General features: G+C 30.2%; 2 protein-coding genes across 15 annotated transcripts in view; one reads left to right on the plus strand and one right to left on the minus strand.

Moving 5' to 3' along the window:
• The window catches only part of LOC143256124 (exocyst complex component 6-like), a 415,504-nt gene that overhangs the window by 146,028 nt on the left and 251,150 nt on the right, over positions 1 to 18,326 (plus strand). The gene's annotated exons all lie outside the window — the stretch shown is intronic.
• The window catches only part of LOC143256119 (uncharacterized), a 60,543-nt gene that overhangs the window by 3,833 nt on the left and 38,384 nt on the right, over positions 1 to 18,326 (minus strand). For 11 of the 13 annotated variants that reach the window (XM_076512878.1, XM_076512873.1, XM_076512870.1 and 8 more), the window contains 3 exons: positions 1,580 to 1,645; positions 1,334 to 1,387; positions 155 to 230 (listed from right to left, as the gene is read on the minus strand). In XM_076512878.1, the coding sequence (XP_076368993.1) occupies positions 155 to 230; positions 1,334 to 1,387; positions 1,580 to 1,645 (196 nt within the window). The remainder of the gene's footprint in view (positions 1 to 154; positions 231 to 1,333; positions 1,388 to 1,579; positions 1,646 to 18,326) is intronic. The other 2 variants (XM_076512880.1, XM_076512879.1) reach the window with 1 other exon arrangement.

Genomic DNA, 18,326 nt, shown 5'->3' on the forward strand with positions numbered 1-18,326 from the left:
TTCTAATTAAAATAAAGTAACTAATATATTTTTTATTTCTCAGCCCCTTTAAATTCATTATTAAGTATATACACACATGGTTCAACTATTAATAACTTAGAAATTATATTAAGATCTATTCAACAAAACATAAAAAATACTGTTTTGTTCTTACCTTAGAAAAATTAACAAAAGTGGTATTCCTACTGCAGCAGTTACCAATGGAATCGTATGTTCTGACATGGATGGTGCTGAAATGGAAAAATACAAGTTAAAAAGAAAGTTAGTTAGTCAAGTGCAATTTGTTTTTGTTATATGATAGTATTGGAGAAGGCTACGTTTCATTTGGTATACTTACAGTGAAAATAACAAGATAACCACAGCGTTCTGAGTTATTTATTTATTCTATTTATTTATTGAAACACGTATAAGTTTAATGCACATGGATAAAACAGTACGGGTGAAGAAGTGTAAAGTATCACTTTAGATTTACTTTTTTCCTTGATAATCCAAGTAAAGATATTTACTTATCATATCTTATGACAATCAAATACACTGACTGTGTTTTTATATCAAATCAGGATGATCATTTGATGCGTCACGTGACTGACCACCATTACAGCAGTTATATATATTTGTAACAAGACAAAAGGCAAAAGTAACAAGTTCTCAGACTTCCAAGGATGTATGATCGTCGACACTGACTTACTAGCAATTTGTAAACTGAATACTGTTTATATGTTTCACTATTCAAAGAAATCTGTAATTAGTGTCTAAATGAACTACAAACGAAAGAGAATATATTGGAAAACTATTGGTAACAATTCAAAGGGAAAGTACATGGACGGTCTTTTATTGTAAACTAATGTAAAACTCTGTTCGAGTCAACCAGTTTTTATAAAATAGTCAAGGTTTAAATAATACAACAATACTAGGAGGAGGAAAATACTTATGGCATACAATTACTGGTCCAAAAAACTTACTTCAGACAACAGAAAAGCTCAAACTGTGAACAGTGAATTAGTGGGAATGATAGACGTGGTTTGGTGAATCGTGTTTTACCTGAGTTGCTATGAGTGGTGAAATGGTAAGATATTTATTATTTAGAATAGAAAATAATGTCCACAATGTACTGGAATATTATAAGAGATCGGGTCTTCACACATTACTACATTTTTTACCTTCATGAATAAGGGATTGAAGAAATTTAATGGGAAGAAAGAACAACACTCGTCAACACAAACATCGTCACAGTAATATTTTTCCATCACGACATTTTGTCAACAACCTTTCCACACATATTATTTCACGCTAAAGGTACGTTTTACGTAATCTTATATGTAGCATAACTTACTTTTCCTTGGAGAAGGAACGTATGTTTCTTCCTCCGTTCCTGGTTGACTTGGATCTAAGAAAAAAGCTTGAAATGTTTACACTGTTAACTTTGACAATTAAAAATAAAATAATAGATGAAGTATATAATAACTAATTTATTGCTTAGTTTGTTCGAAACAGTTTTTCCTTTTTCGATTTATTTAAAAATTAGAATTCACAAATACTGATCACACATATAAACGCTTTGAAGGAAAGCACAACTTACAACACAGGTTATGTCTCAGTGTGAGTCCTTCAGGACATTGGTAGTTTTCATTAGGTTGTACGCATGCTAAAATAAGGTATAAGATGGTTTGTAGTTCAAGTATTGTTGACATAAGAAATAATATTTTGCACTATTTATTTGTAATTTAGCACAACACTACATCATGGGCTATCTATGCTCTGCCCATCACGAATATCGAAACCCGGTTTCTAGCATTGGAAGCACGCAGACAGTTTGCTGGGCCACTAGAGTAATTTTTGACCTGATATGACACTTTAGGCTCATAACAAATTATTAACTACTTTTCTTCGTGAAAGCTCATACATTGGAAATCCTGTAAGGTATAAACAAAATCTAACAAATATAGCTTATCTTGTTCTTTATCTATTGTATCGTAGGTCACAGGAGGTTTCAACTCAATGTATTTTCATAATTAATAATAAATAAGGATTTACAATGCTAAAGTTAAGGGTTCGATTTCCCCTCGGTTGGTACATTGGATATCCCGTTGTAGCTTTGCTATATGAAAAAACGCAAATTTTGGTAATTAAAGGCCCGGAATGGCCAGATGTGTTGAGGCATTCGACGTGTAATCTGAGGGTCGCAGGTTCGAATCCCCATCACACCAAACATGTTCGCCCTTTCAGCCGTGGGGGCATTATAACGTGACGGTCAATCCCACTATTCGTTGGTAAAAGAGTAGCCCAAGAGTTGGCGGTGGGTGGTGATGACTAGCTGCCTTCCCTCTAGTCTTACACCCAGATCAAAATTAAAGATATGCTCAGTAACAGATATAGTTAATCAAATAAGCTCTTCAAACTTTCTTATTTCAAATGATAAGAATGTATCGTTTCATCGCTTGGATGTGAAAAGTGGCTAAACAATGTCTCTGAATACCAGAACTTACTGTGTGTTTGTAACAAAAGAAACATTTTTCTGCTATAACACTGTAGCATTTAGTAATTTCAATATTTTCACAGACGATTAAAGAAATCATTCAACAATTTTGATTTTTAAAATTATTTGTTCTATGACTTGTAAAGAAAACAACAAAACCTTTCTAATTTCTGACATAAGGTTATCTCGTTTTCTGACTTCACGGAATGTCTAATTTCATTAATTGTGTAACGCTATTAATTAAATTTATTCATATCTATGTATGTATTTAGTTATTGTATATAATAATAATAAATCAAAATTATTTCGTAATGATAAATTTATATCTGCAGACAAGTTTGATTTTCAACATTTTAACACCTCAGGCTTAACGCGGAAACAATGGCGGTGAGCTGTATGTTGGTAGCTGGAAAGGTGATTTCATGGATTTTGGAAAATTAATGTACAATCATTAAATATATGTCGAACTTATAACACTTTACATAAATTGTAGTAAAATGGATGGAATCCGATCCATAATTTAAAGTTTTTTTTACTTCTAAACACTACCAAAATCGATTCTTATAAGCATTTACCTTCCAAGAAATGAGTGATGAAAATTGCTTTTTGTGCTTTTATCTCCCAGTTTTTTGAGTATTCAATAACACACTTATACACACCGGTATCAGAAAAATCAAATTTATAAATCATCAAATCTCCCGTGGCTTTGTTTACCCGAATTTTATTATCCTCTGTTGCTATTCCACCGTAGGGGCCAAACCAATAATACTGGAAAACATCAAAAGTATATCTATTGATTCCAATGCTATCGGGGACACACGGAATCACCTGTGGGGCGCCAAGTACAATATTTTCATGTTTAAGTTTGATGTGTGCAGGCATTGCTATTATTACAGCATAGAATGCCATAAAATCAATGTTTTGAAAAAGAACTTCACCATCTCTATATCTTAAAATCTGCTTGCAGTAGTAGCTTGAACGTTTTACAAAATGTCTTCCAATTATCTGTGTTGCTAAGATACTGTTTCATTGTTAATATTATAAATATTGTTAATACAAACAATATGATATAAAAGTTACGGAGTTTCGGATCAAACACTAAAAGCTGATAAAAGTTACGGAGTTACGGATTAAACGCTAAAAGCTCACAAAGTACAGAAATTTATGATGAGGCTACAGAAACCACAATTCCATTTTTACACAGCTTTGATTTGAATTTAAAATATATAAGTTCAAAAATGTGTGAAAAAAACGTCTAGTGGTTACGTTATTTTTATCACAAAATAAGATATTGTTGTTTCACATCATGCTTAGAGGCAACAAAGAAACACCACAACAATATATCATAAAAGTTACGGAGTTTCGGATTAAACACTAGAAGCTGATAAGAGTTACGGAGTTACGGATTAAACGCTAAAAGCTGACAAAGTACAGAAACTAAAAGGTGTGAAATTTATGATGAGGCTACAGAAACCACAATTCCATCTTTACACAGCTTTGATTTGAATTTAAAATATATAAATTCAAAAATGTGTGAAAAAAACGTCTAGTGGTTACGTTATTTTTATCACAAAATAAGATATTGTTGTTTCACATCATGCTTAGAGGCAACAAAGAAACACCACAACAATATATCATAAAAGTTACGGAGTTTCGGATTAAACACTAGAAGCTGATAAAAGTTACGGAGTTACGGATTAAACGCTAAAAGCTGACAAATTACAGAAACTAAAAGGTGTGAAATTTATGATGAGGCAACAGAAACCACAGTTCCATTTTTAAAGAGCTTTGATTTGAATTTAAAATATACAAATTGAAATATGTGTGAGAAAACATCTAATGTTTACGTTATTTTATTACAAAATAAGACATTGTTGTTTCACAATAATACTTGCTAAATAATCACAATTATTGTTGTGAAAATAGTTCAAACAACTCGCCTGGCAGGTAAATTACATATACGGAATTTAAAAAGTTTCTATTCTTCCCTTAAGTTTCCCCAATTTGAGTTAAAATTTTAAAAAATAAAAGCATCATAAACAAACTGTTTACATTCTGGTTGGAACAGAATTACAAGAAAAAGAAATTTATTTATTTTCTCCCATGAAGATACCTAGGGGGCTGAATATAAAAATCGTATAGTTAATAACATCATAGGCCTAATATCAATGTCTTCTGACAAGTACAATGAATTGTGATCACACTCTATCAGTTTAGAAAACGTCTTCACCGTAAGATTCGTTGCTTATATAAATATTGTTCTTATTGTGTTTGGTCGTCGGCAATGGATAGGACAAAGTATAGTTGATATAATATTGTACATGTTTGTTTTTGAAAAATTCGTGAGTGCTTACGAAGCACATGAGGTAGATATAGCCCAGAGTGCCGGTTTTGTAACTATGGCTGGAGGTGCAAGCAACCCTGTTAATGGAATTATCTGCAATTATTCAGTGAGAGACTGATCTATCTGTGAGTCAGCCACTTTCTCTTGAAGTTATTCATCTCATGAACAATCTGAAACTGTTCATTCCGAGAAAGATTTTTATAGCCTTTTTCCACCACAGGATTTTCTCATGTTTCCCTGTACACCTCCTGCAGAGTCAGCTCGGTCTAATATTGCGTATTTAGGTATGATTTCTCAGGTATGTGATGTTTTATCCCTTTTATGAATTCCTACAATCCTCATCCTTTTTTGTTGTATGATAGTTCTCAGTTCTTCCTTACCATATTTAGTTTTCCCACTTTCTTTGGATATTAGTGTTCATACAAAGCAATTTACTTCATAATTGGTTGAGAGTTCCAGCATGTCTTGCTTCCTATGTGCTGTGGATAGTTTGTTTGACGAACCATCAAGTAGCCTATCTGTTTTAAGACTCACAGGTGTTTGAATCTATTTTGCCAATATGGGAGTACCCCCCTGACTTCCAGTGCTTTTAACCCATGCCTCTGTCTTATCCTTACTTTTGTGGTATTTATCTACCATACATTTACTTTCAGATACTCTGTACAAAAGTCCTGAGGTTTATGAGGAACAGCCTCTCCTTTGTTACTTCTAAGATGACTCATTTTTCATTCTCTACTCTCAATCCAGGTCATCAGGTTTTCTAAGTTGATATAACATTTTCTATTCTTAACATACTCTCTCTTCAGGAGTCAGGGGGGTTTGATATCCCTTCTGGTCTCATTAATTTCAGGTGAAGATGGTATGATCCTCATTCTACACCCACCCTCTCTATCTGTGTCAGTTTCCAGCAGCACAGATTTTGGATGTAGTTGTCAAGTACAGTCCATCATGTCCTAGCCACTTTGTGTCTGGGGACACTTCCATTTTTCCCCAATACTAATTGGATTTACTTCTCAGTTTTTGTCTACCAGAATATACAACACATTTCCCAGATTGGTGAAGAGTATGGCTGGTTTAGAAGTAGTGTAGTCTCCCACATCATATCTACATATCTAATTCTTTAGACATAAGGTGTGTCCTTTGTACTCTTTCAAAGGGTGCTTCTTTTCTTCCCTTGCACCAATTCAGTGTGTGATTCTATCTGATTATATAAGTACAGCTAATGTACCATATCAGAAGTTAGTTTTTCGATACATAAAATGTACTTCCTCTCCACTGAAAATGAGTGATTCAATTCTCCACTAAAACTCAAAACAGTAATTTGATAGAACTGAATAGAGGAAGTCGCACGTATAATGAGTGTATAGCACTTTCCTTTGTGGAGGATTATCCACGATAATTTGCATGAGGGACATTAAAATGAGTCATTTCCAAAGGAAGGGAGGAAAAAGGCTTGTGGCATGTTTTTCTTTCTTTTTTTTCACATAGAGGGCAGCACTAAATGAGACTAGTTATATGAAATACATTTTCTGTATAGGAATCATAACTTTCACTGTTGCCCTGCTTAATATCTTATTTTGTTGAAAATCACCTATATTTTCATGAAAATTGGGATCATCTAGAAATTTTTCCTTCTCTCTAGTATGTTTTCTTGGCCTCCAAATTAACAAGGTGCCTTATATCCAATTTTATATTGTAAGCCTCGATATGGATATATCATCCAGTTGTAAAGAGACCCAAGGCATCTCTCAGTCCTAACTTGTTAATTTAGAGGCCAAAAAAACATCCTGGACGGAGGGAAAAATTTCTAGAAGATCCCAAAAGATTAAAGAGTCTGAGTTTAGTACAAAAGTAGATAAAAAAAGATTGAAGTAGGTGATGCAACTTTGAACATTTTACAGTTTTAAGTCAGCTTTATCATACTAATAAGATATAGTGCATAATGTAAGCCAGTAGTGAAAAGGAAAGGATGGTTTTCTGTGGACAAATATTTAGTCCCATCTCTTTAAGTAAGGTGTACTTTCTCTGAATTCAGCTTGACAGTGAGGATGAATCACATATATTAACCTGGTTTTGCTTGTGTTATTCAGTTGTTATAGTAGTGAGGTACAATGTATGTATAATGTAAATACTGTGGTTCCTGGGACACAAACAGCACAGCATAAAGATAGACGTTAATACAATAACAGTTTCATTACTTGACTATTTTCCATACATTGCAACAAAGGTATTTCTGTTGAATTAGACAATGACTGAAGGTGGAAATTTTGCATTTAGCAAACACATTATGCTATGATCTTTTTATGGATGATTTCTGGACAAAATTGAAAGTGCTTTTGTTGTTATTTTTTAAAGCTTTTAACATCTGGGGAAATAAGGTTAACACAGTATATGCAAATCAAGAAATTTTAAGAGTTTGGAAAATTTGTACCTTATGGACCATCACACTTTAATGTTATTACCTTAAAATTGAAACTGTTTATTTAAACCACATCTGAAACATAAAACCATTTTTATCAAAATCTAATTTCAAAGATACCCAAGAATAATTAACTTCTTAAAGTTTTAGGTCAATGAGGAATTGTATTTTTTTTAATGAGATTTAGTTCTCTGTGAAGAGATTTATTTTTGTTGTTGATTAATTAATGAAATTCTTATTGTAGTTTTGTTCTTATTTATTTTTCAGTTGTGTAAATAATCAGAATACTTAACAGTCTTACACAGTATTATTTGTTTAAGGGTTCATTTATCTTTTAAGAACAACTTTCAGGCTTCCTGCTGCCCTTGGAACTATTTCATTGTAAATCATGTTCAGTTTTGATGGCCATAATAATGTATTATTATGAAAATACTTCTTTCATTGTAGTAAGTTTCTACAAACGTTGATGAGGTCAATCTTATTCCACACATTTTGATACACTTTTCACACAATCTCCACTGCATTTGGATGTTGGCTTTCTAGACTATGTTTAAGCAGATCAAAGACAAAAACGAAACAGCATTTTATGCTTCAATAAAACTGAATTGTGTTGGCAATCCAAATATTTTATGTTAAGGCCTTTAAAACAAATACAGATAATAATTATTCATTAATGGATATAAACTAAACTGAGTTCTTTTTTGTCTTCAATAGTGTTTGCTAATTCAGAACCTGTTAGAGGGTTTGAAGAAGGTGCACTCAGATGTGCTTTGCTGATCTTAGGCAGGTTAGTAAACCTTTACAAAACTCTACTATTTAAGTTCATATTAAAAGATATTACAAGTAATGTAAACATTGCTTTTGGACTAAATACATTTTATGTGGTTGCTGTAGAATAGTCATTAATATTGTATATGTATGTAACATAGACATATATTATGTATATAGATATGTAATTAACAGTTACATTATGGAAGACATTAAACCTTGAAGAATGATATATGCTCATAGGAAGAAAAGTATGCAACTCTCATGAAATGCCTTTCAAAAATGAAACTAGTTAATGAAATTATTTCCTTAAAACTTGATAACAAACTTTCATTAAAGTAAGTAGTTTCAGCAAAAGTTTTATTTTGTAAATATTTTTGGATTTTTCTGATAAAAATTCATTATTTAATGTAGTTATTTACACTTGGACTCTGAGTAGTTCACATGCAAAGTAATTTTTACATAAAGTATAAAAATAATACGTTTTACCTTACTGTTTCTACATTTCATTTGCATAACCTCTAGAACCTCATAAATGAACATCAATTGTTGTTTTTAAGGTAAATGTTTGTACTTTTTTTCTCTTTTATGCACAGTATTACTAACTCTATTTGTCATCATCAACAGAGAGTGCAGGGAAATGTTTTTAAAATTAACAAAAATGTGTACATACCTTTTACATCTTTATAGAAATTTATTAGTATAGTCATCTTTTTCACATATTCATAATTTATCGTCTTTATCTTTTTATTTATAGTTTATTTTTAACTCTCCTTTAAAATTCTTTGTCACTATTTATTCTGATATGTTAACTGATACCAATAGGCCTTTTATGAAGAAGTTATTTTGAGAAATTCCCCACATAGGTGTGTTGCCAAAACAGGATGGCTGTTATAGATACCATCTTGTTTATAAAGCTTTCACAATCTATGTAACAAGTTAAGCTTATAAAAACAATTAAATCACTCAAATAGGATTTTTAAAACATAAATTATACATAGTCAACTAAAATATAAAAATTAGATTTAAGTACAATTCAACTGTCTCTAACTATAGCATTTTGATGTAACAAAACACTATAAGTGCTGTAGACAATAGTACTGCAGGCTGTTACTTCGACTTCAGTACAAAAACTGTACACCAATTTCATATTAACTGTTGGTGGAGTGGAGTGTAAACTGAGCTCTTTATAACATCTTTGTACACTTGTATTAACTAATTACTTGTACGTCATAAATTTGTTTCCAAAGTATAGAAGATTGGCATAGCACCCATAGAAGGCTGTAAAATCTATTTTCTTTTGCAGTGGATTCAGTTCTAAGACTGCATATGTCGTATGTCTCAAAAGGACATGTGAAAATACATTGGCATCTAGACAGTTGTATGCATTGTGAGCTTATGTGTTTACAGTCAGATTCTGTTAAATTGGAGATTTTTTTTATATAACTTGGATCATGTGACAAGCAAACTATGTGAGCAAAATATTTATTTTAAATGTTTCTGTTGTAACAAAGAATTAAAACTTGGATAACATAAACATTAAATTATATACTATAATGTTAATTTCATTCACATGCATGGATTGTAAAGATGTTTAGTTAAATTTTGCACATAATTCAGTAATTTGCATATAAATTAATTTTAAAATGCTATTGTTCTGATCAGATAAACAGATATGACTTTCAGTGTTATTTTGTTTATCAACACTACTCATCATTGAGTTTCTGATGTGAGTACTTAAGACCATGTCATTTAAATGCTTCTGTGTGAATTTTAATCTGGAATTTTTTGCCCGTTAGCTTCAGTCAAGAACACTTTTTATATATCTGGGAACCAAATATATACACGAGATTCACATTCATTGTCAGTGACATCCATCAATGTATTTATGGCATTTGTACTTGTGATTATAAATGTCACACATGTTTGTAATTGATACATTTTTTGTTGACTTCACTCTCTTGAACTTCGAGTAATCCAGTTACATGTCTTATCACAGCTGTAAATGAGAGTGACTTATTTTGTCACGTAATTCTTGGAATTGTGATTTCTACATGAAGTTATTTGCTTTTATTCTCTTTTTTTTTTATTATTTTTCTGTTGACTAAATCACTGGACTTTTCTACAGGCTTTAAAAGAATTTCAAAGTAATTGTTAATCAGATTGTTTACTTCTGCTATAATTATTTTGGTGAACTTTGTATTTGGTCATTCTAATTTGCTTGAGAAACATCTCTAGAATACTTTAGAATCCTCTTTTCTTAGTCTTGCCTGAAACATCAGTCTAGTCTAGTTATCTGAATGGTAAATGGTGAACAAGTTTTTGTATTTGTCTTGTCCATCCCATAGTTCTGATGCTCATGAACTGTCATGGTTAGTAACCTGTATGGTCACTTCAGCCTGATTGTTAATTGAGAACTTTTTATTAACGACTAGATACCAGTTATTCATTACTTTTTATCCTGTGTTTTGACAAATAATCTGCTTCCATATTCTTGGAAATCTCAAAGAACTATTTATTTCGTAGTCGTGGCTGAAAATCAATCATTAGTCTTCTTGATACAGAGACTGGTTGATATATATATATATATATATATATATATATATATACATACAGTAGTTTAAATATTCAGTGACCATCATGGAGGTCTGTTTTCTCTTTTTTTAACTCAAGGGAGTTTCACGTTTGTATCATGTGAATTTTGTTGCATATTGCTTTTCTTTGTATTAGAGGATGTGTGTCTCAGGTTAATAGGCTGGCTTTTATTGGTCACTAGCCATTGTTAGAGAAGGTTGTATAAAGTTTTACTTGTACAGGTCTCATGTTTTTCTAGGTATAAGGAAGCACTGTGCTGGTCTACAGTACATGGAATCCTCTCTTACTTCACAAAAGAAATATTGTTTTTATAAATACCTAAAGTTAAAAAAAGGACAAAAACAGTTACATTATTTAACTAGTGTTTCAAGCAACTGCCCTTCATTAGGTTTGATATTGTTTAAGGTTATTTAATTTTCTCAAGTTTCAACACAACTGTTCATTGTTATTTGTGAATCTTTTCCACTTTTAGAAAGAAATTAAGGATGTTTATTGGATAGCATTGTTAAATTCTATAACAGTATGACATCATTCTTAGTCCTAGAATTAATGACCTTTGTGCATCTCTTAAAAAAATTTCAAAACAACTTTGTATTTTTTTTATTATTTTATCAATATCATTTATATTTTAATTCATTTTTCTATTTCCCATATATTAGTATTGTTTCCTATATATTAATATCACCTATATTTTTATTCATTTTTCTATTTCCCATATATTAGTATTGTTTTCTATATATTAATATCACCTATATTTTCCGTATATTCATTTTTCTATTTCCCATATATTAGTATTGTTTCCCTATATATTAATATCACCTATATTTTTATTCATTTTTCTATTTCCAGTATATTAGTATTGTTTCCTATATATTAATATCACCTGTATTTTTATTCATTTTTCTATTTCCAGTATATTAGTATTGTTTCCTATATATTAATATCACCTATATTTTTATCCATTTTTCTATTTCCCATATATTAGTATTGTTTCCTGTATATTAATATCACCTGTATTTTTATTCATTTTTCTATTTCCAGTATATTAGTATTGTTTCCTTTCATATTAATATCACCTGTATTTTTATTCATTTTTCTATTTCCAGTATATTAGTATTGTTTCCTACATATTAATATCACCTGTATTTTTATTCATTTTTCTATTTCCAGTATATTAGTATTGTTTCCTATATATTAATATCACCTATATTTTTATTCATTTTTCTATTTCCAGTATATTAGTATTGTTTCCTATATATTAATATCACCTGTATTTTTATTCATTTTTCTATTTCCAGTATATTAGTATTGTTTCCTATATATTAATATCACCTGTATTTTTATTCATTTTTCTATTTCCCATATATTAGTATTGTTTCCTGTATATTTTTTTACATTATCATTTTCTGTAATACCCGTTCCTTTTTATTTTTCTATTATGTGAAAACTGTTTTAACATCTTTTTAACTGTTGTCATTGCCATCTTTCATGTGATGCACACATTTTTTTATGTACATCTAAACATGACAGGAATGTCTTCTGTTATTATTGACATAAATGACATCAACATCTGTACTTGTAATGTGCCCTACTAATCATTGCTCTTTATTATCCTAAAAAAGGAATAGTCAATCTAGTTAAAATATTTTATGTCACCTTTATTGGGTTATATGTAGTACTGATAAAGATTTAAACACTCATTCAGTTTCACATGTACATAAACAGTCAAAAGATTGTTAGGCTAGTTTGGCCTGCTTGAAATGAATCGTGTATTTTGTTCAGTTTAAAGTCTTGCTCAGTATGTTAGTTATTGCTATTTTTTTTCCAAAAGTTTAGTAATGCATTTGAAAGCCACGCTGTGTAACATTGAATAGATTCAAAATAGTTATTGGTATCTGAATAGACCTATTCGCTTAAAAGTTCCACCAGTCTATAGAAATACAGAGATAAATGTTATAGTTTTGTAAATCACCTTTTGAGTATATGCATAAAGATTGGCTCTGCTTACTGTTACTGGGAAGATTTTAAATTTTTCATGAAACATTAAGAACAAGTTATGAAGTACTTTATAAAAATGATAAAAGTAGCATGAGATAGACTTAAAAATTCAAATAACTTAACTTTATTTTAACTAAACATTTTAGTAAACTGAAAACATTGAAGATCTACATGTTGCATTCTTTGGAAATAAGAAGCTTTATGGCTGTCAGGTATTTACAGTGTTAAAGAGAATAATGTGTGTGGTAGAAGGAACACTCTAAATGTCCCTGTGGTGTTGGTTTATATAATAAACAGTTTGTCATCCTTCTTTGTTTTAATAGTAATGGTCTACAATTTATATCATTGTTTTGTAACAAATTTCCCAATTGATATTGTTAGGTCAACTATGGTATTTATGTTGTGAATGATTAATATGCATATTGGTTTGTTTTTTATTCTTGTTAACTTTGGTGATAGAACAAAACAATTTAATTCAGAAATTATTTAGATTTAGAATTGATATTTTGTTTTTATTGAGCTTAGAGTAAGTTATTGCACAGTACATTTTTAAGCTTAATTATAAAACAAATAATACCCTAGGCTCACTTATTGCACCACGATAAGTTAAATAGCATTTTATTTATATTTTTTTCAATTGTTTATTAACATTGAGGTATAGACAAAAGTAAGATAAAAGTTACCAAGGGTTTCAATGGAGTAGTGTTTCAACTAAGCCTTTGTTATAATAATGTTTTACACCCAATGCTTATATTTAGGCCATTAAATACACCTTCTGTTACTAATGTTAAGATCAGATGATAGCCAGTTGTGTCTTAGTGTGAATGTGTAGTATTTAAAGTACGTAATTCCCTCCAGTTTTACACTGTTAAATTAGGGATAGCTAGCTGACTTCCTTCTGGTCTTTCACTGTTAAATTAGGGATAGCTAGCTGACTTCCATCTGGTTTTACACTTCTAAATTAGGGATGGCTAGTGCAGATAGCCCTCGTGTAGCATTGCATGAAATTCAAAAACAAACAAACATAATTGAAGATGTATTAACTGTGGAAACTCTACCAAGTAAAATAGTTCCATATATTTTTTGATATCACATCTTCCAATTATTTTAGTTTAGTCACAGAGTCCATCAGTCTCCTTTCACTAAAACTGATTTCTTATTATTACTTTCTGACTTATAGTGTACAATTCATTCTTCTTGTAATTTTTGTTAGTTAATTTATGTATGGCAGTTTACTTTATTTTGGTGCACTGGAATTTATCTTGCAGAATTTTTTAGTTATATTTTCTTATAACTTCTAGATCTTTTCATGACATGGGACTGGGCAACCTACTTTCATGACTATGGACAAGAAAATAGTAAGTATTGAAGGGTAAACCCACAAGTTGCTGTAGTTCTGCTTAAAAATTAAGTGGAACATAAAAGTGATCAAAGTTAATTTTAAATGTCACTATAATTTGCTTTATTATAAATTGTTAAAGTCTTTTCAATAATTATTATGCATGTTTTAATTTTTAAAAAGGAAAAAGGAAACGTATAGCCACCTGAAAAGTTGTATGTTTAGTTACCTAGTTATGTGTTGCCCTTAAGAAACCTGATACTATTGATGTCTTACTCCAAGACAAGTCCTGCAAGATGTCAAGTTTCATTTTTTAAATTAAAAGTTAAGTCTTATTTTGTTTCTCAACTAGCCTTTGACAGATGTAAATACAAATTTAGAAAGAATGAAGGTAAGATGATAAATAGTTGTAGACTGTGATTAAAGTAATGTTTTATTTTTTCTTTCCTTAATGTTAGTTTATTTTTAGTATTGGTTAAATTGTTTGATATATATATATTTGTTTATGAGGATTATTTTGCATTGTTATCTTAAGATAAGTGTTTAGAACAAAACTAAACCTCCTAAGCTAGCTGAATTTTGTGTTTGGGATTATAGCAAAAAATTTGCTTGCATTTAGGGTACCATGACAGATGAATCAATACCTTTTAATCATCATAAGTATGGTGATATGTTAGACGTATATAATATTCATTACTCGTTTAATTTTTATTTGAACTATGTAGGTATTTTGTTTTGATCAGAAGTTGGAAACAGTTGTAGATTTTATTACCAAAAAGTTTCTCTCTGTAGATGTTTTTTATCATAGTTATATATTAAACATAACTTGAGAATTCTCTGTATTAATACCATAATTATTAATGAATCAATTTTAACTGTTGAGAGTTTAATAATAGTTGAATGTCTGTTGTGTAGTCAGTTAATCATACATGCATACAATTTGCACATATTCACAAGATGATAGGTTCCAATGCTTCACATTAAATAAACATTCTTAGATTTTCATCTCCACGTGTAATGTGAGAGTAATAAAACATTGAATACAAAGTAGATAAATATTATCAATATATTATTTTTCTAAGGTAGATAGAAATAAAATCTTAAATTTATGGTATAATGTTTATAACTAAAATTATATTTTACATTTTGAAGTTAATAATCATGAATGTGTTAGTTAATTTAGCCGTAATTAGTTTCATTTAACAGAAAACCAGTTAAATTCAGAATGTTTGTTTATTCATATATTTAACAGTGCTTACCACAAATTTGCACAATTAATTGATACTTTCTTGCATATAAATACGATAGTTTTCCTTAACCTTTTTTTTATGATAACTAGGTGCCTGGGATTTTTATAATGAAAGAACACCTCATATCTGTTAAAGCATGTCTTGTTAGTTGGCATAACTAAGAATATAGGTACTTGTAGGAATATCATGAAGTATATAGTTTGTACAGGTTGATCTGTAAGTAATTTTGAAAATTTTATATTTAAGGTTGTTCTGTGTGTAAGCTTCTTTATAATATAAGTTATATATGGTTTTAACTATCAGCTTTGAGTTGTACTTATGAGATAAAATTCATGTTTTTTGTTTATGTGTTGAAATATCCTTAAGTCATTCAATCAAAGTAATTTTTTAGAAATATGTAAAGCATATAAGTGTTTGAGTAATTTTGCACAGTAATTATATGTTTAGAAGTTACACTGTGCACAAAAGCTTCTCTACTACAATAAAAATACAACTGTTCATGAGTAGTTTGTTGATCCTGATTCTAAAAATTGTTGAATATTACTGATCACCTCTAGTTTTTGAGTTATCTTATGTTTATTCTAAATATTCTTATATATTGTGAAAATAACTGTCTCTGATAACTTTATTTATTTATTGAAAATTGCATTTAAGAATGTTAAAAAACAACGTGTAATTATATACTGAAAATACACTTAAGCTACGTTTAAAACTTTCATCATGGTATTATTATTTATTTCTTTTTACAAAATACCTGACTGACTTATAGCATCTTTTATGTATGTTGTTAGTTTCATGCTATAAGAATCAACAGTAATCTTCTGTCATCACATGATTCCACTGTCTTTCTTTATGTTACTGTTCTATTATAGACATAACTTGAGGGAAGTGCTCACCAAGATTATTGCTCACTGCACCTAGATCATTTGATAAGAAGCTTAATTAAAAGTGTGAGAAGTGTAACTGTAGTGACATCTTGGACCCAGTTTTCCTCTTGTTCTCAGAGATATCTTTAATCGTCACAAGATAGTTTTCATCTCTGTAAATTCCTAAGAAAAATTTAACAACCAGTTTGAGTGATTTCCTTGCAGGAAGTTCTTTCTGACTGAGTAATGTTTCAAAATCACCATTCATCAGCACTTCCCAAATCTGTGACCCAACAAAGATACCACCTTTAGATTTTACTTCACTAACTTTTTGAAACTTATAAGACAGATGGAGTGAGGGAAGAAACATATCTTGATGATTCAGTGAAAGTTGGAACTCAACTTTCTGTTTTCCTGGAACATAATTCTCTCACTGGCCATTCCTTTTTTTTTTAAATGAATTTTATGATATTGGCTATCCCAGACAGACTACAGTGTTTAGTATACTCACTTTATAGACTTAGCAGTAGTGGATATTTGATTGCTTCAGGTATAAGCTGCATGTTCTACTATGTTTACAGCATTAATAACAGGAACCAATGGCTTAGTGTTCTCATTATGTAAAAGCACAGTTTTCACACTAACTTTAGATGTATTGGTAAAATGTTTTCTTTCTTGAGAGTATATTCAGTACTTGATTCTTCAATTAGTGCATCAACATTTGTACAGAAACACAAAGTATCTTGCGTGCTGTAGTGAGAAGCAAGACTTTTATGATAAATTCCATTGTCGTAAATGAAAATTCCCATGCTGTTTCAGTATAAAACAAGTCACAGATCTGATCATTTAGCTCATCTTGTGTGATCAAATGAGGCAGTTTATGCTGAGATGCAACAGGGGTAAAATTACTAAATGAAGGAAGTAAAGATGATTCATTGTCTTTTTTGCAGTATAACTTCTATTTCCCACTTTGCTGCTGGATGTGACACAAGAAAATCATCCCCATGAGATACTGGTTTCATCACAATCTCTGGATATTTAGTGTATTGTTTAGTTTTGTCTGAATATCCAGAAATATTAATGCAAAAATAACAGTTAGGTGATCTTTGGGCTCACACTGTATCATTGAAATTGTCAATGACACAATTGCTCTTCTTTTATTTAGCCACTGTGTGAAGCTAGATTTGGAAACTGTACAACACAAATGTAGCAAAAACTGTTTAGGTGGTTTTTGGACTTGAAGTGAAAGCAGTCAGTACATGAAATAATTTTCTAAAAAGTATAAAAGAATTATGTTTAGAGAACTAGTTTAAAATATTTTAAAAACAAAATTTTGATTTTATTTGATTATATCACAGGTATGATGTGAGGAAGATGGACTTTGTTTTGAGTGTGCACAAAGCCAGACAAAGTAACCAACTGAGTGAGTGAGTGAAAAGCAGTTGAGAGAGAGGTGAATCACTCTGCCCATTTTAAGCTCAGTTGAAGGACTCCTCAAATATTCCTGGGCAGAAAAGGTGAACATGGGAATGAAGCAAAATTGGTGCAAGTCATTATAATTTTATCAAGAACAAGTAGCACATATAAACAATATATATGGAGTTTTACACCAATACAATACAGCTACTGTTTGAAGTTATCAAAAATTTATTCCTTTTGTTCATTAAACTTTCTATGTAAACTTAATTTCACAGTATAAACCTATTGAACTGAGCTGATTGTATGGTATTACACATATTGTTGATAAAGTAGTGAGATACTACAGTATCTTAAAATCTGGAGGTGATGGACAAGTTCTGATTACATATCTGAAACCAAAACCATTTAATTACCAAGAATCACTTGAGGTTTTTCTAGTAGCAAATGATTTGTAATGCAGTGTTACCTAAAACATTGTTTAGGGCAAATTTGTGTGTGCAGACTTATAAAAGAATTGATTGATTGATGAATTTGTGTTATAAAGATAAAAAGTTTTTTTTTGTTTTTTTACTTTACAATGGTGTGTTTACACTTTATATTTTATAATGCATGCTTTTGAACCAATTGCAATGTTTATTTATTTATGAAAAGTGTATAACTACCTTTCAAGTTGTTTTAGAAATAAAATTATTGCTAAAAAATACAAGTTTCAAATAATGCAACATTTTTTAAAGGGTCTTATTTTTTTTAGGTAGGTCTTGTTCAGGCTTGTGAATGAAAAAGATTTGTACAATGTTAATAATATAATTTACTAATTTTTAAAATATTATTAATTTGACCTGTCCATACTTT

This window comes from Tachypleus tridentatus, chromosome 7 (genome assembly GCF_004210375.1).
Source record: "Tachypleus tridentatus isolate NWPU-2018 chromosome 7, ASM421037v1, whole genome shotgun sequence".
NCBI classification, from domain to species: domain Eukaryota; kingdom Metazoa; phylum Arthropoda; class Merostomata; order Xiphosura; family Limulidae; genus Tachypleus; species Tachypleus tridentatus.